Below are 22,782 nucleotides of genomic sequence, written 5' to 3'. Positions count from 1 at the left end.
TAGTGCGGCACTTGGAGTGCGGGGCCTGGAGCGCGGGGCCGGGAGCGCGGGGCCTGGAGCCCGCCCCGCCCCGCGCCGCGGCCGCCGCTCCTCCCCCGCGGCCTTGGGCACACGGGCCGGCCTCGGCACGGCACCACGGCACCACGGCGGGCCGTCCTTCCCCGGCAGCGGCCGGCACCGCGGGAAGGAGGCTCCGTGGCTGGGGTGGTGGTGGTCAGAGGGAGAGCGACCCCCGCTCCCGCGCACGAGTGGCCCCCCTGAGGCTGCCGTAGGTCTCCCGGTACCGTTCGATGTCACACACCGGGCGGGAGCCGTGGTGCTCGCTGTGACGGGGCGGGCAGACACGGGGACACCGCGCTACGAAGGCTTTGGGCAAGCCGGCGCGGCCGGCCTGGTCAGTTTGGCTGATGGGCAGCGGGTCTCTGCCCACTCCCGGCTCCAGGACCTCCTTCCTGCTGAGCCGAAGCTCTCGGATGCCGTTTCCAAGCAGCCGTTTCCCAGCCAGCTTCATGGTGTGGGTACCGGAGAACAGGTGACCCGGGGCAGAGCAATGTCCCGTGGCGTGCACGCCGCCTGCCCGTGCCGGGAGCCAGAGCGCCTTCTGCAGCTCCCCCGAGACTGAGAAGTTAGCGAAGGACGGGACCGGTCACGGGCCACCCTGGCATGGTGCCACTGAGGCATCGCACGCAGCATCCGTGAATGGGGCTGCGCCGAGCATCATGTCCCTCCTTAGGTGCAGTTACAGGGCTGGGACCGCTGATGCCCGAGCTCTGGGATACCGTGAAGGATAGGTCCAGTCATCCCACCTCAGACAGGTGCCCGTGCGCAGGACAAGGAAAGCTCACATCAGGCAGGGCCACGCAGCATTCCCCGAGGAGCAGCCCCTATCCCAGCCTCATGTGGCACACAAGGGACCATGTTCCCTCTCACAGGTAATCGATGGCAGCAGATCCTGATCGCTTTCATTATTATTATTTTCTTATGCATGTGCGCACAGGAGATTTATCGCCAGCTATGGAGGCAAAATCAATTATTCATGTTATAAATTAGAAAATGATTTATGTTTGTGGGAGGCCAAGCAGCGTGGAGCCCCTAGCCGCGTGGGAGCTGGGTTTGTCTGGGAATGGCACCAGACAGCCCCTGCCAGCACTTACGTGGTTTCTCCATCCCTTCTGTCCCTTGGGTGTCCTAGCCAGGGATGCCCCCATCCTATCACAGCCCCAGAGTGACCCAAGGATAGTGATTGGCAGGCAGAATCCAGCCTCTCCCACTCGGTAAATCAAGGTGTGAGAGCATGAAGAAGGCTGAGAACTGCCATGGCCTGGTCATCCTGGCCAGTGCAACAGAATGATGCTCCACAGCAGTTTCCATGGCAGCAGGAAAACAGTTCAAGCTCTGCAAGGTGTGGGCTGCAGAAGGACCCCCTTCTTTTTGTGCACTAGAAACATAGTCTTGTGTCCTCTCCAGCCTCAGCCACTGTGCCTGTGCTCCTGCTTCTCTCAAAGGACATGGTGGTACCCTCCAGACTGCCACCCCTATGCTCCCCAGGAAAGGGCAGATGGTCCCACCTGAACTGGTCCCTGAGCTACCCCAGAATAGTACTGTAGGCTTTGGCTTGACCATGGCTCAACTTCTCCTGGGCTAGAGTGATCTGAGGTGTCCTGGGAGTCTTCCCAGACATGGAGATCCCACGCCCTAAAGGCTGGCTCTAGTTCTGTGTAGAGTGGCACTGGGCTCCCACTGCTCCCAGTTTTGGAACAGGGGGTCAGCTGTTGCTGCCTGGTCTACCCCCAGCCCAGCATTGCCCCAGAAACAGTGTTGGTGGGAGCTGCAGTAGCCCATGGCTCTGCATCAGTGGTCCCAGTACCTCGGTGCAAAAACCCACTGACCGTGTCATGTACCCAGCGGGAGTGAGTGCCGGGAGCCAGCCAGCCGCTCTCTGCTGATAGCTGGGATTGTTCTTGCTTCTGAAGTTTTGATCTAAAGCTGCCATGTCTGTGCCTCCCAGGGGACAGCAGAGCAAGCCGGGAGTTGCTGCCTGGCTTTCCTTGTCTGTTTATCTGCAGCTGCATCAGCTGGGGCCATGGGGAGGCACAAGCTGAAAGGAGCAGTGCGGAAGAGAAAGGAGCTGTTGGCAGCCCCAGATCTGAGACTGATCTGAAGTGAGCTGTGCATCCAGCTCCTGCTTGCACACCATTGACTAGCTTGAGCCCTGGGTCTTGTGATGGGAGCGATAGCATGGGGCAACTTCAGCTCTCCTTGACCAGCCTTTTCTCTGTGAGCCCTGGAGCCTCTTCCCAGCCACCAGAGAGTCTGCCAACTCCTATGGCTCCCAGGGCTCTCAAGGAGTTGAGAACTTGCTGGCTCAATATGCTCATGGGGTGTCAGAGGGGGCAGGGATTTTGGCTGCTCCTCCCTGGCTCCTTGCCAGGGTTTGAGCAGAAGGAACATGGACAACCAGGCATGGTCCAGGGACAGGGAACCACTTTGTCCACAACCAAGGCTGTTGCATCCATGTCAGACCCCAGGCAGTCCCGGGGACCCTCTGGGACCACACATGGGTGCAGAAGGGTCCCTGGTTGTTCTGCTCTTGTTCTAAAGGGCTCAGACAACCCAAGGAGTTCAGAGAACTGCCATCTGGAATCCCACCAAGATGTAAGCAGACAGGAAATGAATGAACCATATTCTGAGGCTGAGCATTGCCTCAAGCACCTTGCTGCACCCTGGTCCCAGCGAGCTCAGGGCTGGCCCGTGCTTGTGTGAGCATCCCTCTGATTTATTGCTGCAGAGCAAATGCTTACAGAGTGCTTTTGGCAGAGAAAAGCTCTGGGGAACAGCAAGGGGTGTGCAGGAACAACAGGGGAATCGCCTGTCAGCTCCATTGAGCCAGGGGCATGCAAAGCACCCACAGTCCTGGGTCTGTCTCCCATGCCTGGCCAGGGAACATGCTCAGCCTGTGGGGAGGGGACTGCAGAGAGCTTGGGGCTGGGGTGGATTAGATCTGCTTTGCATTATTGCACAACACACCTGGGGACTCAGCAGCTCGTGACAGTGCTGTATAATGCAGGGAAGCAGGCGGTGGTGCGGGCAGACATCGGTGCTGCCGGCGGCTGGCGGCCAGGGAAGTGGTACGGCCCCTAGGAGTGTGGGCTGGCTGTGGAGGGGGGAGCCAGGTTCTCCTGCTTCTTGTTCTGCACATAACAATGAATAGGCACAGAAGGCAGTGCTTGTGCTGCAGGAATCAATACTGCTCCAGGAGCGGCCTGGGTGCTCCTCCCTGCACTCCCGTGGGAGCCATCCCCCAGCATCTCTCCCACAGCTGTCACTGTAGTCTCCTTCCCACTAGTGCCTTGCTCTCCAGCACTCTGAGCAGGACTGCACAGCAGCAGGCAATGGTAGCACCAGGGCTGGGGGATTGCTAACCCGGATAGCCTGGCTCCTTTTGGAGGTGGGGGGATACAAAGGAGAGGCCTCTTGTGAGGGATCCAGGTTTTATATCGACTCAAGTTGGCCCCCATCCGTGCTGTCACAGCTCGCTCTGTCGTGGCCCGTTCTGCCACAGTCTCTAGAAGGTACCAGGGTGCTGTGGCTGGCTCCAGTAGGCACAGATGCTGCCGGGAGGTGATTTCTGCCCAGCACTGTTCAGCGATGTTGCAACCTGAAGCAGCTCCCAATCTCACCCAGCGCTGGCTGTGGCAGAGCTGCTGCATCCAGTGCCAGCCCTACCCCACGGGAATACCACTGCTTTTGATAAGCTTTAATTGATTCATCAGCTGGATCCACTTGGAGCTGATAAATCTTTCAGGAGCCCTGGCAGAAGAGGCTGAGCTGTGCAGGCTGGGCATTCCCCTGCCTCCTTGCAGCTGCATGGCTTCTCTGAAGCAGCTGGCTGCCCCAAGTGTGTCCTGCCAGCCCCAGCTGGCTGCAAGCAGCGCCCCCTTCTCCCCAGCATCCCCATCCCCCTCAGCTTGTTTGCTCTTTCCCAGCCAAGGATGCTGCCTGGGAGGGCTGCAGCACAGTCTGATGCCTCCACCCTGCCAATATCCCTTGGCCAGGGAGCCCAATCCCAGTGCTTCTGGGGAGACACATCGTCCTTGGTTGAGAAGAGCTAATGGTTCCAGGCTCCATCACAGCACCAGCCAAGTCCTTCCTCTGTCTTCCTGTCCCCTCTCCTGTCATGCAGTCATGGGACGGAGCAGTCCCTGGGTTGAGCACTGCTACTGGTGCATCTGCATACCAGAAGTGGCTCTGGGATCCCGGAGGGACAAGTCCAGCTCGTCCCATAGGGCCACATCTTGCAGGGGGGGTGGTGGAAAGGCTCTCGTGCCCCCACCCTGTGTCGCAGCAGGCAGGAGGGAAAGCAGGGACAGGGACTGCGGGGCAGGAGGGAAGCACAGGCGGATCCGGTTACAGGCAGCACAGGGCAGAGAGATAGGCAGAGAACAGCAATGCAGCAAAAAGGGCTTTTAGTGATAATAAATAATTAACATTTCTAATGATGTCCCGGCGACAGGAAGAGTCCAAGCGGGGACCCGGGGCACTATGCACGGTGGCAGGAGAGGCTGGGGACCGTGCGTGGTCCAGGGAGGTTGTGCAAAGACAGGTGCTGGGCTGTGAGAGAGCTGCAGGCTTGGGGGTCCCAGGGCAGGGGCTAGGCATCCCTGGAGACCCTCTGGGTGAGCAGTGTCTGGGGTCCAGCATTCACACCCTGCTGCTGCCAAGGACGCAGGAAACCTGTGAGGAAGAGGACTGGAAGACTAGATTAAACAAACTCGGGGATTAACCTGACTTCTGTGATGGTAAGGCCTTCCCAGGGCTTGCCATGCCCAGCGAGCACCTGAGAGGGACTCCTGCTGGCAGGAGGAGGGGACTGGGGAGGGATGCTGGGAGGCAAAAGCTCACAGGGAGATGCTGGCATGAGTGACAGTCGCCAGGTCACTGCCAGCCGCGACACAAAGAGACTCCCAATGCTGAGACAGGGGACATGGGAACAGTGTGATGGTCTGGGGTGCAGGACCAAAGAGAGAGGAGGTCTGTGGGCAAGACAGGAGATCAGACACTGTGGGACAGTGACAGGGAGGGGACAGCAGGGAGAAGAGGGATCAAGCAAGCAGCCATCCGAGCATGGGTGTCCATCACTGTGAGCCAGCAAACAATGGGCATGCAGACACGGGAGAGGCAAAAGCAATCCTGGGAGGAACCAGTAAGGCATTTCTGGCAGGACTGGGCACTTGCCTTCATGCCTCCATGGGCCCCAAGGACATTGCCTGTGCTGGAATCAGCCTGGAAGAGGATCAGAGGTATCATGGGGCTACCAAGGATGTATAGCCCGGGAGACCCCTGAAGGAAGGACAGCGAGGGGTGCCCAGCACAGCGCAGGCTGTGGGGAAACGGAGAGCTCACTATAAATACATCAGCAGGGTAAACGCCAGGGAGGAGGAGAGCTATTTCAGCTAAAAGACAACATTAGCACAGGAACAACTGTGGATAAATTATCCATGAATACATTTACAGTGGAAATTAGACCCTTGGAGCAGGGATGTCCCAGCACAGCCCCTCCAGAGAAAAAAGCAGTGCCAGGCAAGTGCCAAGATCAGCTTGGCAGCTGAGGGATCCTGCAGCGTGTTGTGGTGGCAGCATGTGCCCTCTCCTTGTGTCAAAAAGCAGCAGGGGTATATGATGGGATGTATGCACATTGCTGCATGCACGTGTGAGTGCAGGTGTGTGTGTGTGTGTGCATGGCCTGCACACACATTTGGGTGGCAGACTGACTGCTCACACAAGCAGATAGGGTGGCTGCACACAGACTGTTGTGTGTGTGTGCATGTAGGTGCTTGCAAGTGTGCTGGCAGTGCATGTGTGTGCTGTGCACCCACCAGGATGTGTGCAGGTGTCTGGCCCTGAAAATGCTCTAGAAAGGGGAATGACAGCTCCAGTGAAGTATCCTGGAAGTTAGTGCCTTCAGTCAGCATTTCTGTGCTCACCTGCACCCTGCTTGTATTGCACCATCTGGAATTTGCTGGAGAGGACATTTGCTGGATGAGTGTTCTATGAATCCAGCTGATCCTGGGTGGATTCCTGATCCTAAGTGTATTCTCATCCTGCTCCCAGAGCAGTACTGGCCCTGAAAGTGCCACAGAGATCATCTGGCACTGCCACCAAACAGGCTTACTCTGCTTGGCACCCCTCTGCCCATTGCAATTAATCAAGGGGCAGACTGCTCCCCACTTTCCTGCTGCCTTCTCCCAGGGAGAGCCTGGGTTAGCAAATGAACCACCAGGCAGAGGGTCACCAAGCATCAGGGCTGCTAGCTTTAAGAGGATCCCCATTCCCTGGGAGCTGGGTCAGCATGGATGGGCCCCCAGAAGCAAAGGCCAGAGAAAACTGGGACATATTAGTCCTGGGGATGGGAAGGGGAGGTCCCAGATGTGCAAAGAGGTGGCTGGTACTCATGCTGGCCCCAGCTCAGCAGAAGAGCCTCCCCCGCCTTTGTGCAGCCCTCAGTGGAGCGCAGCATCTCCCTTCCCCCCGCAGCGTGTCTGGCTGCCGCTCGCTCTAATTTCCTGTGCATTGTCCCCATCACCGTGCCACCATTCCCTGCACATCCCACCCCCCTCCGTGCACCACACTGCCAGGCTCCCTATGCCCCAACGCCTGCGCCCTCCCTCACTGCTCCGCAAATGTCTCTGCGAATGTTCTCATGCATCCCAGCTCATTTCACTGATGCTCTGTGCTTCCCTCTGCAGCCCCTTGTAGAGAGCTGTGTCCCACCCCAAGGGGTTTGCCCCGTAATGTCCCTAACGTGGGTGCAACCAGAGGGGTGGGATGGAGATGTCTAGGCCAGCACAGGGCCCAGGGACTGGAGCAAGGCCATTTCTTATGGCCACGACTGTTGTACCAAGGTGCCTGCTGCCTCTCTTCTCCCCCAGAGAAATATCCTAGCCTGGCAAGGTGGCAGCATCCATGGGAAGGAGCTCCAAAAGCAGGTATTGGGGATACCTTGCAGCCCTATGAGTGGAAAACCACCCCGCTGGGTGCCAGTGGCAGGGGGCTGCAGCGTGCAGGGCCGTGCTGGCACGTGTGTCCTGCTGGCACACAGCACGTGTGTGCTCATGGGGTGCCGTGGGGTGAGCACATCCCTGCGGACACGGCACCTGCGGAGCCACACGTGCGCGCGGGGCACGGTGTGCCCAGCTGTGCCCATCATGCAAACACCGATGCACACGCACGGCTGTACGGCTGCACGTGCACGCTGCGCTGGCACAGCCGCAGCCCTGCCTGCGTGTGCATGTGCTCACGGCCAGAGCCAAGCCCCGCTGTGCTGGCATGCTGGGTTTAGAGCCCCAGGGAGCCAGCGTGCCCAGTGCCATTCACAGTCTTGGCATGCTTGAGCTGGCTTCCTGCCGGCATGTGTGTTTTCTGTACCTGCCAGTCACAGAGAGGGCACTGGGAGCCAGCTTGCAGTTTGTACAAATAATTATCCGGGTGGTTACCAAACCTGGGATGAGCGAGCAACTCGGCAGCAGGGGTGCTCACCATGAGCACACACGCGCTGATGCAAGGGTGCAGCCAGGCACTGGGGCTGTGGACACTGGCAGGCAGAGCACACCCACAGCACTGGGGTGCACAGAGCCACATGAGCACAGCATTGCACATGTGCAGTGGTCACACTGACATCCCGGGCTGGTGGGCTTGCTTGGCATTATGGCTCACCATGGCAAATGCAGAGAGCAGGTGTGGTTCCTGCCCCGTGGCAGTGCCCTATAGCAGGGTCCCTGTGCCTGGATACCAACATTCTGGCTGTGAGGACCCTGCAGCAGGCAGCTACACAGCAAGCCTGGTGCTCAGCCAGGCACCCTGCAAGAGGGAGTCATCAGAAATGAGATAAAGGGGTATTTGATGGCTGTATGGAAGCACCTTTGTGGGAAACAATCACTGACTGGAGAGCTCTTGAATCTAACAGTGAGAGAAGAACCAGGAGCAACAGGCAGAAGCTGTAGCCAGACATGTTCAATGAGAAATAAGGGCTTTAGCAGAGGAGGTGATTAGCCACTTGAAGCAGCCCCAGTGGCATGAGTTTCTGTAGCTCCTGCTGTCTTCCAGCATGTCTCTCCTGCTGTCTCTCACAGTGGCCGCAGCCCCAGACTCTGTGCTGGGCCACCTGTGAATGTGCTACACCGTGGTGACCTGCTAGCCTTGTGCCCTGTCAGTGCTGTCCCAGTCCCTGCCACAGCCACTTTGTGCTTCCAGAGACACACAGAGAGCTCCGTGCCCAGCCCCTCAGGAAAACATGTTGGGAAAGGCAGGCTTGTCTAGATGCGATCCTGCCTCGCACATCCACTGGATACAAGATTTTGGGCAAGTCAGTGCCTTGCATGACCTAAGACGGGGCCTCTCTTGGAGTTCAGACTGGCTGCCAGGGCACAGCCACTCCTAGGGTCCCTGCAGAGAGAGGTGGTGCCGTGCAGGATGATGACACTGGGAGATGCTGACCCCTCGGGGTGTGGCTGAATGTTAGATTCATAGAACAGTAGAATGGTTTGGAATGCAAGGGACCTTAAAGATCATCTAGTTCCAATCTCCCTGCCATGGACAGGGATGCTGCCTAGTAGATCAGGTCACCCAGGGCTCCATCCAGCCTGGCTTTGAATGCTTCAAGGGATGCGGCACCCAAAACTTCTCTGAGCAACCTGTTCCCGTGTCTCACCGTTGTCACTGTGAATAATTTCCTTCTAACACCTAACCTAGATCTCCGCTCTCTCGGTTTAAAACTGTTCTCCTTTGTGCTTCCAAGGAAGTAGCGTTACACCGAGGCGGGAGGTGGGTGGGGGGGGGTGTGCCCAGCTCCTTTCTCTTTCCTCCTCCTGTGCCAGACCCCCGCCGCCGCCCCCAGGCCGGGGCAGGCTCCTGGCTCTGCTCGGTTCATCACGCCAGCTGCCCTTGCAGGAGTTGGGGAGCCGTGCCCAGCCATGCCCCGACTGCTCCCCACCCGGCACCCCCGGAGTGACCGCAGCGAGCCGGGACACACTGCCCGCCGTGCCCACGCAGCTCCCTCAGCCGGTGGATCCCCTGCATGCCGGGATCCGGGACGCCCCTCTCCTCCAGCCGGTGCCCGGGCCGATGCTCCCCGGTGCCCCCCCGCAGCACGGCGGGGCCGGAGCCGGCGGCGGGCGGCCCCACCCCGCGCTCGCCATTGGCAGCCGCGCCCCCCGCCCCGTTCTTAAGGCGCCGCGCGGCCGGAGCGGCCCCGTCGGGAGCCGGGAGCGGTGCGGCCGCAGGCGGGAGGCGAGGCGGAGCTGCGGGATGCGCTCCCGCCGCCGTGGGGGTGCGGGGCGGCCCCCCTGGCCCGTGAGTAGCGGTGTGGTTTTGCTGCTCCGCGAAGTTTCCCGGGGACTCCGGAGCGGGGAGGGGCGGCTCTCAACTCCGGCACGGTCACCGGCCCGGGGAGAAGTTGGTGGAGGGCGGAGCGGAACCGCGGGCACGTAGCATCCCGTGATGGGGACGGGATGCGGGGTAGTGAGCCGGGAGGGAGCGGGAAGAAGCATGGGATGGGGATGGAAGGATGCTGGGCTAGGGAGGACCGTGCTCAAGAGGCTGTAGGACGATGGGGGGTGTGCGCTGGGACTAGGGAGCGCTGGCAGGGACAGCAGGACTGTGAGCAGCGAGGGACAGCCCCTCTTTGTAGCGGCGCTTGTGCTTGGTCGTGGCCAAGCCCATGGAGGAGCAGGGGTCGGTGGGCAGAGGGGTCCAGCCGTGTACCTGCCTGTGTGGGAAGGGGCTGGTTGTGTGCTGGTGGGCCTGAGCCCCCCAAGGACCTGGTGTCCCTTTGGGGTGAGCTCAGAGGCTAAGGTGACTGCTCATCTCCACACTGCATTAGCTCCTGCTGGCTGAGCCCCAGCCTGCCAGGTCCAGCTGAGGAGTCCTGCATAGGAGGGCCAGGCTCGCAGCAGCGAGCAGACATCGCAGCAGGACCCAGGCTCATGGGCTTTGGCTGGAGCAGAGGCACTGCAGGGTCTGGGCTGCTTGGAACTGAGGAGCTGTGGAGGGGCACTGCTGGTAATCTGGGCAGCCCAGCTGCTGTAGAAGAGCGATCTGCTGGGTCTGCGGGACATCTCCTGCCTGTCCTCTGCCCTAGCAGGTACAGCTGTGACAGCCTGGGACTGCTAGGAATGAGAACATGATGTTACTGGGGCACGTGAAGCATGGTGGCATGAGGTGCTGTGATGTCACCATGTTGTCACTGCTTTGGGGTGCAGTGAGGCCCTTGCTGCATGATGTCAAGAAATGTCGTAGAGGTGCTGGAGGTGACTGCGGCCCAAAATGGGATGTTGCTGCAGTGGTGGAGCATGACATCACTGGGGCGCGTGGTGTGGAGGGCAGCAATGTCACGGTGACACGCAGGATGGGGTGACCACACAAGGACCTAACACCCACCTTACCCATGATGTAGACTAGGGGCTGGGGTTGTCCATGTACGTACAATGAGGAGATCTGGGGACAGCATCTCCCCGCTTGTGATGTGAGCTCTGGGGCACTATTGCTTGCCTGTGCCACAGCTCCCTTTCCAGTCCCATGGCACCCTTCCCAGGCACTGTCAGTCATAGCAATGCACGGGCTCAGATGAATCTTACATCTCTGCCATGGGGCCAGCACCCTCCCCCTGGGCTGCCTGGCTGTACCCTGCATGGGTGCCTGTGGCATCCTCCCAGTGCCTCTGTCCCTGCTTGACACTTTGGCTTCGTGTCATTAGCCGTACTGAGGGAGCACCCTGGGGTGACCTTGCCACCCAGAGATGCCACAACACAAGCCAGGACGTGACTCTGCTGGAACAAAATAGACTGAGGTCTGCCCTGCACACAGGCAGAACCCCATAGCCTCAAACCTCAGGTGAAGCTTCATGCTGGGACTGTGGTTCTATCACAAGCATGCTGGGAATGATGAGGCCCCTCTGTATCTGACATGCAGAGCCTGAGTCTTCCCTCCCTTCCCCTTCCCAAAATGGCCTGGCTCTGGGCTGGACATCCCTTCCCCATGGCACCAAGCACCGGATTCACTGGGAAAAGCCTTTTGTCTCCAATCAGGAACATTGTTTTCTACTGGAAAAACTCCATCCAGCTTGGAGGGATTTCAGCTGCAGCTGGATGAGGGGTGGGGGGGGGCACCTGGGTAACAGTCCAGGCTCTAAGGAGTGGGAGCTGGAGTGGGGAAAGATGGGGAGCCCTGCCAATGGCCTGGGGACAGCCACCCATCATCTGGCTGTGGCTGGGAGTGAGGCAGTGCTGCTCTGCAGGGCCAGGGGCTTATGTGCCAGCCCTGCACCCATATGTCCACAATGTCAGTAGCTCTCCCCCATGCTCATTTTGGTAAGCCTGGAGTGGGGCTGTGGCTAAGGCTCCCCCTCCTTCACTGTCTGGCACTGCAGAGTCACCCCCAGGGACTTCCCCATCCCTGAACAACTCAATAAACCCTGTCCCCATCACATGTATCTTGAATGGGACCCCTGCACCAGAGAAGGAGCCAGGCTCCAGCCTCTCAAGAGCTGCTCCAGACAATATGGCAGGGTAACAGGCAGGGGAAGAGAATAGGAACAGCACAGGGTAGAGCTGGGGACACACACTCATCTGCCCTAGAAGCTGTTCCCAGGGTACAGATGGGGCTGGAGAGGAAAGGGGAGCAGACTGGTGCAATGGAATACAGGGCTCTGGGGGTTGTGGGCAGTAGGGTTAAGATTTCCTCTGCAGCTGGAGAAGAGCCCCTTCCTGCCCAGCCATGTGGGCCTGGAAGCTATTTAGTTAAGGTAGGGGAATCCTGCCCCTGCCCCCCCCCCCGCCCCCACCTAGAGAGCATTGGGACCATTCCCATCCCCAGAAGAGGCAGCAGCAGCCTGTTCTCCACAACCCAGTGGGTCTGCTAGGGTGTAAATCTTGGGCACCTTCCCCTCTCCAAGCTGTGCACATGTGGTACCACACAGCTGCCACAGCTTCCTTGGCTTGCTGTTGGAGTCCAGCAGCATGGGGATCAGCTGGCAGTGGGGTCATTTGCTCCAGTACAGGGGGACTGTTCCTGGTTGGGGAGGGCAGTCCTGCCCAGGGAGGTGACACAGTCACGTGAAGCACTGTCCTCTTGCAGGCCAGGTGCCCCAACCACCCCTCCAGTTTGCAAGAGTGGATCAGGCTGCTTTCCTCCCCGCTGGACAGCAGGCATGTGGGATCATGCCCATAGCTCACACAGCTCCTTTCTGGGCTATTCCCCTCTGGAGGCAACTGCCTGGCCTGGGATGAGGGATTGCCCTCCTGAGTACCATCTTGTTCATCACCTGTGCTACAGCCAGGTTAGAGCCAGCTCCAAAATCTCTGCAGCCTTGCCAGCAGTGCTGGCAGACACTGTCCTCCGCAGTCCAGGTTAAATGAGCCTCTCCTCCCAGTCTCCTGTTCCTCCCAGTATCTCCTCTTGGCTGCATCCCTGTGCAGAAGTCTTCCCTGGCCAGCCTGGAAGGAGCACACCCTGCAGAGACCCTGGGAGGAACAGTTCCAGCAGGATGGGGAAACTGAGGCACATGGGAGTAACTTGATAAAATATCCCTGTGTTCTCCCTGTGAAGTTCCCCAGCTGTGGAAGACCAGTGGGACAGAAGACAAACACCTCAGGCCAGTGAATGTCTTCTTCCTCTGACCCTACCAAGGGAGCAGGGATTGACATTTTGACTTACCAGGATCCTGGATGCCAGTGGCGCCTTAGGGCAAAGAAAGCTGGGCCTGAGCCCAGCTTTGTCAGCACCCCACAGTCCTCCTGCTGCCTCTCCAATCCCTCTACTACAATGGGCTCCCAAGGTTGGGCTGCTGCTCAGCCCCAGCTCACTGGAGTGTGATCTTGTCCCAGGGGTCAGCAGCTCCCAGGACAGTCCATGCCTGGGGACGCCAGAGTGACAGTGCCCAAGGGCCAAGGGACAGGTGGTGTGGTTCAGGCTGGGGTGCTGTGGCAAGAGCTGAAAGGGGAGTGTCTCCCATGCAAGGACAGTGGGGCTGCTTGGGCATCATGGAGCAGAGTCTCCTCCTGCAGCTGATGGGCTGTAGGTCTCTCCCAGGTGTCCAGGATGCTGGCGTTGTGCCTGCTGTCCCTGGCCTGGCTCAGCGAGGGCTCCCAGCGCAGCGAGCCCATGTTTGCAGCCGTCACCCACCGCCTTCTCCCGCCCGACTACGACAGCAATCCCACACAGCTCAACTATGGCGTGGCTGTCACCGACCTGGATGCCGATGGTGACTTCGAGATTGTGGTGGCAGGGTGAGTGGTGCACCTAATGCCTCAGTGAACAGCAGGACTTGTGGCCCTGCAGGGATAGGAATTCCTGCCTCCTCTGTGGTCTTGTGGCCAGCTGGGAGAATTGTGCACAAAGGTGGGTGGGTTGGGGTCTGCATGCACCCACCAGTGGATGTGTGCGTGTGTATGTGTGCATCCACACAGGGTGTTGATGCCAGCTGAGTGCCTGTGTGAGACCATGTGAGTGCCCCCATCGGTCTCTTCTCTGTGGGGTGGTGGTGGCTGCCCAGCAGCCTGGGTCCACCCTGCAGTGCACAGCCAGCGTGTCCCCAAGCCGTCTCAGCTCCACTGACAGGACTCAGCTCTCTCTGGAGATTCAGTTAATTGGCTGGAGGTTTTTTATAGTCCTTTATTGGAGTGACGGCTGGGAAGGGCTGGCAGGAGCCCGGGGAAGGAGGGAGCTGTGTGCTGTGCTGCCAGTGCCCAAGTGGGGCTGGACACAGAGCAGCTGCTGCCAGCAGGTCCAACCCTGGTCAGGAAGAGCAGGGACCATGGTGTAGGCTCTGTGTGTGTGCTGGCACTGCTGTGAGCTGCTACTGCAGGGTATCTGTGTACACACATCCTGACTCCCTAAAGAGGCTTGCACACACAGGTGTGCCTACCTGGAGAGTGTTCTTTACCCTCACAGATCCCATCAAGCTGGATGGGGGTCTGATGGTGGCCAGCAGTCTGGCCCTGCTGCTGCTCTGAACATCACCGAGGCAGGAAAGCATGGGCAGCACTGGGAACCCTGGAGGGGTCTGGGCCACCACTCCCAGCTGTGCTGAGTCAAGAAGGCAGCTGGGGTTTTGTAAGCAGTCGTGGTGCCCGTTGTATAACTTGTTTACTGGTGCATTGGGCAGGAGCGGGCGAGGAGCCAGTGGGACGCACTGAGAGGATTTGCCTTGTATGCCGACTTCCTTGCCCTGGGAAAGCTCTGCAAGCAGGGACCTGCACCCCATCCTGTATTGCTCTCTGCCTGGCCCCCACTGCTTCCCTAGTGTTGCCAGACATGGGATGCCTGACAGGGTCCTTGGCCTCCATGGACTCTGCAGTGCCCATCATTGGGAAAATCCAGTATCACACCCAATGTCCCCCCAGGGATGAGACACGGGGGCTTTCATCCCATCACAAAGCCTTGGGAAGCCACTACCCCTGCTTACACTCGCAGGTACAATGGCCCCAACCTGGTGCTCAAGTATGACAAGGCACAGGGGCGGCTGGTGAACGTGGCAGAGGATGAGCGGGGCTCCCCGTACTATGCACTGCGGGACCGGCAGGGCAACGCCATCGGTGTGACAGCCTGCGACATCGACGGCGATGGCCGCGAGGAGATCTACTTCCTAAACACCAACAACGCCTTCTCTGGTGAGCCTTGCCGGCAGCCAAGCCCCAGGCACGGGGGGAGCCCCCAGCATGGCTGCCCGCGACCTTCGGCGTGTGAGGGATGTGTGCGGGCTGGAGTTAATTTCTCAGTTGAGTGGCTCCATTGATTGATGGCAGCACAGGTGGGACACTGAGCCCAGCCAGCCGAGTCAGCACTTCCAGCTGCCCATCACCCTTTTCATGGCACTCCAAGTGGGATGGAAGATTCCCTTCCACCCCCTCGATTGTCCTGCCCCAGGGACCCTGCACTGTAAATCCCAGCTGTGCCCTGCAGCAGTTGTGCCCTTTGGTCTCATGGCTTTCCTGTGCCTGCTGCACCAAGTCAAGTCTTATCCTGCTCTTCTAGTGCTGTCCCTGCTCCTGGCATGCCTGTCACAGGAACAAGACTTACATTCTCCAAGGTGGCACTGGGAATCCCTAGAGCTCCCTGGCTTGGTGCTCCAGCCCAGCTCTGCTGTGTGTCCCTGACCTCCAGGCAGCAGATCTGTCTTCCCAGTGCTCCTAATTACACGGGCTGGCAGTGGCTGGCTGGCACACCTGTCCCTAAATCAGGCTCTGCCATTGGCGCTGTCACAAGCGGTGTAGCTCGCTGACTGTGCCTGCCACTGGATCGATTTCTTTTTTAATATATTTTTTTGGTACCTTCCCAGGGATGATCTACAGGACTGTGCCCCATTGGGACATATTTTAGTTTAATGAGTTGATTCTTCTGTGTGTCTCTCAGTGGCCCTTAAGGGTCATGGGGCTGTTGCAGCAGCCCAGCCCTATGGCACTAGGGGGCTGCAGGGACAGCAGATATTTGGGATGCTCTGGAAAAAGAGTACATTTTCCACAACGTCCCTTGCTGCAAAGCACCTTGTCCTCAAGAGGAGGCAGGGTGCTGAAGCCCACCGACCTGTGCCCCCTTCCCCAGGCATGGCCACCTACACAGACAAGCTCTTCAAGCTCCGCAATGGGCGCTGGGAGGACATCCTGAGTGACGAGGTGAACCGGGACGTGGCCAGCCGCTTTGCTGGGCGGTCTGTTGCCTGCGTGGACCGGACGGTGAGCAGGCAGGGTTCTGCAGACAGGAGTATCTCTGCCCCACTTCCCACTCCCAGTGCCCCTCAGTGGAATCCTGAGGGCCAGCTCTCTTTACTGTCCCTTCCCGTCCCCTGCTTGGGCCAAGGGTGCCCTCCAGCTGCCCGGTGACTGCCAATGCCCCTAGCTGTAGGGACTGTGGATGCCTGTCCACACGGTTGCCACCAGCTGATAAACGTGCCTGTCGAGGTGATTTATGTTCCTGTCACCTGCTCTTTCTTTGTCCTCCTCCTCCTCCAGCGGTTTATTTCCAAATGATTATCGCTAAATCAGGGTGCAGCTACTGCACGGGACAAAGGAGGCGGTGGAAATCGGGAGGCCTTGGCACACCGGGGATGCTGGGAGGGGGGATAACGTGCCACGTGCCAGCGCTGTGACCAGAGAGCGCCTGGAGGCAACAGGTCACATCCCTACCTTGGAATGCTTTTTGCCGTGGGTTTTGCAGAGCTCTTGCTCAGCACACAGAAGCAGTGCCTGCTCCCACGGAGCACTAAGAGCATTCACAGCAGGCATCCTCTGTGGTCCCCGCGGCGATGAGTTGTGGGTGGGTGGGTGCTGAGGCGGTGCTGCCGGCTGCAGGGCTCCGGCAGGTACTCCATCTACATCGCCAACTATGCCAGCGGCAACGTGGGCCCCCATGCCCTGATTGAGATGGATGTGGCTGCCAGTGACCCTGCCCGCGGTGTCGTGGTGCTGGTGGATGTGGCCGCCCAGGCTGGCGTCAGCAAGTACACAGGTACACCCGGCTTCTGTGGCCCTGCGGAGGGGACTCGCGGCAGGGCACGGCGAGCCCGGTGCGGCGGGGCAGTGCAGCCGGAGGTCCGTGCCCGCGTTGGGCTGCCTCACTGCCCCATCTAGTGGCAGCCCCACGGCCCTTGGAAGGGACCAGGAGCATGGGACGCACGCCTGGCAGGACCCCTGTGTCCACCATCACTGGGGCTAATTCCCGCAGAGCTCACAGCATCCATAGGGCAGGCAGCGGGGTTTGGGAACGTGGGCGTTCGGGGGGAACAAGCCCGCCTGCGCCGCATGCTGGCCCACCACCGTGGGGACTGCTGCGTGCCCCAGCGGTAAATTGTCACTAATTAGGAGTGTTGTCACCATGGCGATGGCAGTGATTAGGGTTGGGAGTGACACAAGCGGCTGCCAGGCCCAATTAGCTCCTGATGAGAGGGGTAGGAGGTGGTAAGAATGGGACACGGGGAATGAGGGGGGGTACTTGAGAGCACCGTGTGGGCAACACTGAGGGAGCATGGGGAGCACTAACTCCGGTGGGGCAGCTGTCCCTCACCCGGGGCTGCTGTCCCCAGGGGGCCGTGGGGTGGCCGTGGGCCCCATCCTGAGTGACAGCGCCTCCGACATATTCTGCGGTAATGAGAACAGCCCAAACTTCCTCTTCCACAACCGGGGGGACGGGACGTACAGGGACGTGGCAGCTGCTGTGGGTGAGTAGGGGAAGCTGGGGGGACCACACAGATGCTGGGGACCTCGGGGCAGGGGTGGCTCTGCCTGTCCCTGCCCGCACTGGATGAGTGTGGGGGGCAGGGGACAGCCCTAGGGACCCAGAGCCCCCATTGACCACTGTGCAGTGGCTGAGAAGCATCGGGGCATCCATCAGCGCACGTGGAGCTGCGCTTGGAGGAGCTGTCTGGGGACGATGGAGCACATCCTCGGAGGTGTGCTGGGGACAAGGAGGCAGGAGGAGGTTCCCGTCTCCCCCTGTCCCCTTGCGGTTCCCCAGGGCTGGATGACCCCTACCAGCACGGACGCGGTGTGGCGCTGGCTGACTTCAACCGCGACGGCCGGGTGGACATCGTCTATGGCAACTGGAACGGGCCGCACCGCCTCTACCTGCAGAGCGGAGCTCCTGGGCGTGTCCGATTCCGGGTGAGGGCTGAGAGTCCCCACACTGCTGCCTCTGCCACTGAGCCACCTCGGCCAGGGGCGCTGGCTTCGCTCTGAATTGTCTTTGAGCCCCACTTGCCAGCGAGGAGAGGACCCGAGGCACCAAAGCAGCACCCAGTGTCCTGCTTCCTGTGCCTATTGTCAGGCTGTGCCCATGCAGGACATCGCCACCCCCAAGTTCTCCATGCCGTCCCCCGTCCGCACCGTCATCGCGGCCGACTTCGACAATGACCAGGAGCTGGAGGTTTTCTTCAATAACATCGCTTACCGGGGCTCCTCCGCCAACCGCCTCTTCCGGTAGGAGCCCCACGGGGCCGGGGAGCCTGCACCCTGCCCTGCGGCTCCAGCGGCACTCACAGCACAGCCAGGCTCACTGGGCTGCTCTCCAGCAGTGCCGCGGCTCGGGCTCAGCTCGTAAGAGGCATCGTGACTGAGCCCTTCCTGGCATCATTACCAGTCACTGTGATCGTGCCTGCAGCAGCCCCTGGGGTCCCCAGCACCGCTGATTAGTAGCTTTGTGGAAGCTTGTTCTTGGCTCCTGTTAATTGTGGGGGTCAATTCTTCATTACTTCTGTGTAGCACCTCCTTGCCTGGTGTGTAGGGCAGTGGGTACTGGTTGTGTACTCAATGCTTGCACCTGTAGGTGGGTAGAGGGCAAGGGTTTTGCAAGGAGCCCTTTGGAGACATCTCCAGGTTCCAGAGGGATGCAACAGATGGTATTGCTACTCTGCAGTTCAGACCCAGAAGCTCTCATGAAATTCCTTTTGCGCCTACATAGAGTGAAGACATGCCAACATGCAGGGGACAGTCACATCCCCCATCCACACCCTATAGCACCAGAGCTGTCACCCCTACCATGATTCTGCAGGAGGGGACAGACATATGCAGGAAGGTTCTGAGGACTGCAGGAGCTGGCATTAATGCTCTGTATGTGTCCTTGGCAGGCTCATCCGCAGAGAACACTCAGACCCCATTGTGGAAGAGCTGAATCCAGGGGATGCACTGGAGCCCGAGGGACGGGGCACAGGTGGGTCCACCTGCCCTGTCACAGCACTGCGTGGCACCTCCTGTGCCTGAGGATGCCACATGCCTGACTGAGTTATCTGCCTACTCCCCACCACCAGGAATGGCCCCATGTTTTCTCCCTCCACTCGTGTCCAGCCAACAGTGCCATTTCCAGTACCCCAGAGGTACTCTTGAAGGGTCCCTTCTTGTGTGTCCACTGCTCAAAACCAACCCCTCTGCATTTGGGAGGAGGTCAGGCAGCTCCCTGTGACCCACAGCCCTCCAGGCACTGCCTGTCCCTTCCACTGCCCAGGGTGCCAACACACCTGAATACAGGATGCCAACCACACTCCTGCACTGGAGTCACCCCATCTTCCCTTTTGTCCCTGTGTGGCCAGGAGCACTGCCGTTGCCAGTGGAAGGCCACAACAGCAGCAAGGTCTAGTGCTGGGAGACATGGGGCCAGGCCTCAGGCACAACATGATTCTGTCCTTGTAGGAGGTGCAGTGACAGATTTTGATGGCGATGGGATGCTGGACCTCATCCTATCCCATGGTGAGTCCATGGCACAGCCCATCTCCATCTTCAAGGGCACTCAGGTGAGTCAAGCAGGGACTCCTCATGTTGTACCCATCCCTCCGGTCCCTCCCAGCTCAGTCTCTCTGCTCCCTCCTCCTTTGCAGGGCACCAGCAACAACTGGCTGCGTGTCATCCCCCGTACCCGCTTCGGGGCCTTTGCGCGGGGGGCCAAAGTGGTGCTGTTCACCCGGCGCAGCGGGGCCCACCTGCGCATCATTGACGGGGGCTCCGGCTATCTCTGCGAGATGGAGCCTGTGGCACACTTCGGACTGGGTGAGCTAGGGGGTCGAGGGGCTGCCTCCACCCCCAGCCTTCCCTGGCACTGCCCAGGGCAGGGACCATGTCTGCTGCCCCGGTGTCCTGCAGCACAGTAATCGTCCATGCCTGTCACCTAGGTATGGTGGGTTCTGTGCGAGGCTGTGGGCAGGGTGCCCAGCCACTGCAGCTGTGCTGCAAGGGGCAGCTGCCCCCTTCCCCATCCCCTGCCTGCTGCTTTGCCCAGGGGGTAGGGCTTTCTCTTCCCTTTAACTGTCCCCTGGTGTGGCATGTCCAGCAGCCAAGCCTGCAGGGGCGTCCCTGCCTACTTCAAGGTCATCCCATTGTCCCCACGTACGCCCCTCAGAGTACATCTGTGTGCACGGGCTGTCCATGAGCACCTGGAGCTGGGCTCAGGGAGCAAGGGAAGACTTTTCCCCTCCCATCCCTACCACCCCGATGGCCTCCTTTCAGCCCCTGCCCACCCTGGAGACCCTCCCTTTGATGGGCTGCCCGCCTGCAGGGCATGACGAAGCCAGCAGCCTGGAGGTGACCTGGCCAGATGGGCGCGTGGTGTCACGAGCTGTGGTAAGCAGCGAGACCAATTCTGTCCTGGAGATCCCCTACCCTCTGGATGTGGAGGAGCCGCTCATGCCAGCACCACTGGAGGTGAGGGCCAGGTGTGGGTGTGAGACTTTGGAGACAGAAACAAGGGGCTGGGCTCTGCTGGCTCAGTGGCTGCCCAGGGCTGATCCTTCCCCATCCCAGCAGTCTCTGCTTCTTCCCAAATGCAGTGCGGGCAGGGATTCTCCCAGCACGAGAATGGACGCTGTGTAGGTGAGTGGCTGCTGGAAGCACAGGTGTGCCTGTACCCAGGATGCTGTAGCATAGCCCCATGGGGGACACTCTGAGACTGGGAGGTGGCTGCCTGCCACATGGCTCAGTGCCAGGTTCAGCTGCTTGCCTGGCACATAGCCTGGGAATGGGACAGCAGTACAGCTCCAGGGGAGCACTGTGGTGGCACAGGGAGCAGTGAGAGCACTGTGCTGGGGCTGGAGGCATGGCTGGCACGTGGCAGGCTTTGTGCTGTAGCCATGAGTGATGGAGGGGCAGCAGAGATGCAGCAGGGAAGCTGTGGCCATGCTGTGAGCCTCCTGGGCAGAGGTATGGCTTATGCATGGCTACCACCAGGGTGACCATCCAGCATACCGGGGGAGCTGGAGGGGCGGGCAGCCCCAAGCTCTCTGCCCACATGTCTCACACTAAGGACCGTCTTGTAGACACAAATGAGTGCACTGAGTTCCCCTTCATCTGTCCCCGGGACAAGCCTATCTGCATCAACACCTATGGCGGGTACCGCTGTCGCAGCAACAAGCGCTGCAGCCGGGGCTTTGAGCCAAACGAGGATGGCACAGCTTGCGTGGGTGAGTGATTGCTGGGACACCCTGACCCCATGCCAGCTGGCATCAGTGCCAAAACACCACCTTGGCATGCTGTTGCACCCCTGACAAAGGCCAGGCCACAGCCTGCAACCTGTTCAGATGGCAGCCCAGCCACATCCACCCTGGTTCTGTGTGTGTTTGTCCGTGCCTCCCACTGAGCTGCCACTGACAGCTCTTCTCTTTCTCTTTTCCTCTCTTGTTCCTTCTCTCCCTCTCTGTGCAGCTCAAGTGGCCTTTTTCGGGGGATATCCCTCTGCTGGGAGCTGGCCTGGGCTCCCCCACAGTGCCCTCCTCCCTCTAGTCCTCGGACTCTGCCTTTGTCTCTATGCACTTTAACCCCTGCCTGTAACATGCCAGAGCAGCCTTGGTGGAAGGATGGGCTGGCCTCTGCCTGTCTCTCTTTTTCTGTCCACGTTGAGCCACCCCGGAAGTGCCGGCTGGGACATACTGGGCTGATCTGCAGTGGGACCGGCACAGACCTGGCTGTCCTGTGCACCATCTCTGGGAAAGGAGCCCTGGGGCAGCCTGGCAGTGCCCCTTCCCCCGCACACCCCACTGCCCCAGTGCTGTTCCTGCCATGCTGGCACCTCCCTGGTGGTCGCTTGCTCCGTCGCCTCGATACCGTACCGTGTGCCTGCTGGTTTGGCCTGCGACGTGTGTGCTTTGCCTGCCCCCTCCTCGGTGACGGGAACCACCTCCCCAGCCCTGGCAGAGGAGGGTCTTCCCAGCCCTGCAGGGGCAGGATCCTCCTGGTCTGTTTTTTAACCTATTGACCCTACTGTTTGGAGTCTGACCCTGCTTAGTCCCAACAGTCTTCCAGCCCCTCTCCCAGACACCCCTAATAAACTATATCCCATCTATTAACCTGGTCTGCTGAGCTCTGCGTGCCAGGGCTGTGCTTGTGCTTCTGCCCACCCCACCCTGGGGCTGCACAGGGACAGAGCCCAGGAGGGGAGCATCCCCAGCGATTCACTCCCCAGGGCTGGGATCTGGCTGCAGGGTGATGGTGCCCCTGGCCCAGCTCTGTACTGGGGCTACAGCAAAATGTGCAGCTCTGAAGGGGCTGGGGTACAGCAAGCTGCACTGCCTGCACTCCAACAACAGGGCTGTACTGCTTTTCCCTCTGAATGCTATAACCCCATGCTGCTCTCTTTACCCCCACCAGACATCAACGAGTGTGCTCAGGGCTTGCACAACTGCAGCCAGGTCTGCATCAACACCCCTGGGGCACACACCTGCCTCTGCCACCCAGGCTTCCGTCCCCTTGATCCGGCTGCCAGCCGGTGCCTGGGTGAGTACCTGCAGTGCCCGGCCACCTGGTGCTGCCAGGCTGCCCTGGCAGCAGAGATGATTGGGGTGCTCAGTTGTGCTCACAGCCCTAGTGCTGGGGGGCAGAAGGGACAGGCTGTGGCTGTGCAGGAGTTGGTGGCGTAAGGACATCTGCCACCCAGCAGCCTTGGCACCAAGCAGCGGCAGGAGCACCTGCCTTTGTGTCCCAATTCACCCAGCCCTGGAGCTGCCACCCTCATGCCCCCTCCATCCCTTGTCCTGCCCATGCCAGACGCACCCTGTATCCTTGGCACAGCTCTGACCTTTTCTCCTTCTTTCTCAGACATAGATGAGTGTCAGGCACAGCCTGGCCCCTGCGACCATATCTGCCACAACAGCCATGGCTCCTTCCACTGCCACTGTCACCACGGCTTCTCCCTGGGTGCTGGTGGACGCTGCCAGCACAATTAGCCTGCTCTGGCACAGCCAGGTGTTCCCTGCTACCCCCCAGCACTGTGCCAGCTGCACCCAGTACCAACTGAATAAACCCTTTCCTGCACTGTATT

At 59.9% G+C, this 22,782-nt stretch overlaps 1 protein-coding gene across 4 annotated transcripts; it reads left to right on the top strand.

The window, feature by feature from the left end:
- The first annotated feature begins 34 nt into the window (after positions 1-34).
- CRTAC1 (cartilage acidic protein 1) lies at positions 35-22,780 on the top strand. Of its 4 annotated transcripts, none has more exons than XR_015290243.1 (16): positions 35-932; positions 13,084-13,280; positions 14,467-14,663; positions 15,595-15,725; positions 16,341-16,497; positions 17,072-17,206; positions 17,503-17,648; positions 17,827-17,963; positions 18,611-18,693; positions 19,170-19,270; positions 19,355-19,523; positions 20,029-20,174; positions 20,300-20,342; positions 20,786-20,929; positions 21,171-22,238; positions 22,560-22,780. XR_015290243.1 is itself a non-coding variant. In XM_086901292.1 (16 exons), the coding sequence occupies exons 2-16, from the start codon at positions 13,093-13,095 to the stop codon at positions 22,685-22,687; spliced, it is 2,031 nt and encodes a 676-aa protein (XP_086757418.1). In that variant the 5' UTR covers positions 35-932; positions 13,084-13,092; the 3' UTR covers positions 22,688-22,780. The 4 variants fall into 4 exon arrangements, 2 of the variants coding, with proteins under 2 accessions (XP_086757418.1, XP_086757417.1); XM_086901292.1 differs by having other exon boundaries at positions 22,113-22,238; XR_015290242.1 differs by lacking the exon at positions 35-932 and adding an exon at positions 9,255-9,348.
- The last annotated feature ends 2 nt before the right edge of the window (positions 22,781-22,782 follow it).

The sequence above is a fragment of the Cyanistes caeruleus genome, chromosome 8 (genome assembly GCF_971803275.1).
Source record: "Cyanistes caeruleus chromosome 8, bCyaCae1.hap1.1, whole genome shotgun sequence".
NCBI lineage: Eukaryota > Metazoa > Chordata > Aves > Passeriformes > Paridae > Cyanistes > Cyanistes caeruleus.
The sequence above is the reverse complement of the archived record's forward strand: the minus strand, read 5'-3'. Positions and strand labels throughout refer to the sequence as shown.

Excerpts from the sequence above, each read along its gene's own strand:
- CRTAC1 (XM_086901291.1), top strand. The coding sequence starts at position 9,304 with ATGCGCTCCCGCCGCCGTGGGGGTGCGGGGCGGCCCCCCTGGCCC. Across the intron at positions 14,664-15,594 it reads CACCAACAACGCCTTCTCTG|GCATGGCCACCTACACAGAC; the intron begins GTGAGCCTTGCC and ends CCCCTTCCCCAG. Across the intron at positions 19,271-19,354 it reads CCATCTTCAAGGGCACTCAG|GGCACCAGCAACAACTGGCT; the intron begins GTGAGTCAAGCA and ends CCTCCTTTGCAG.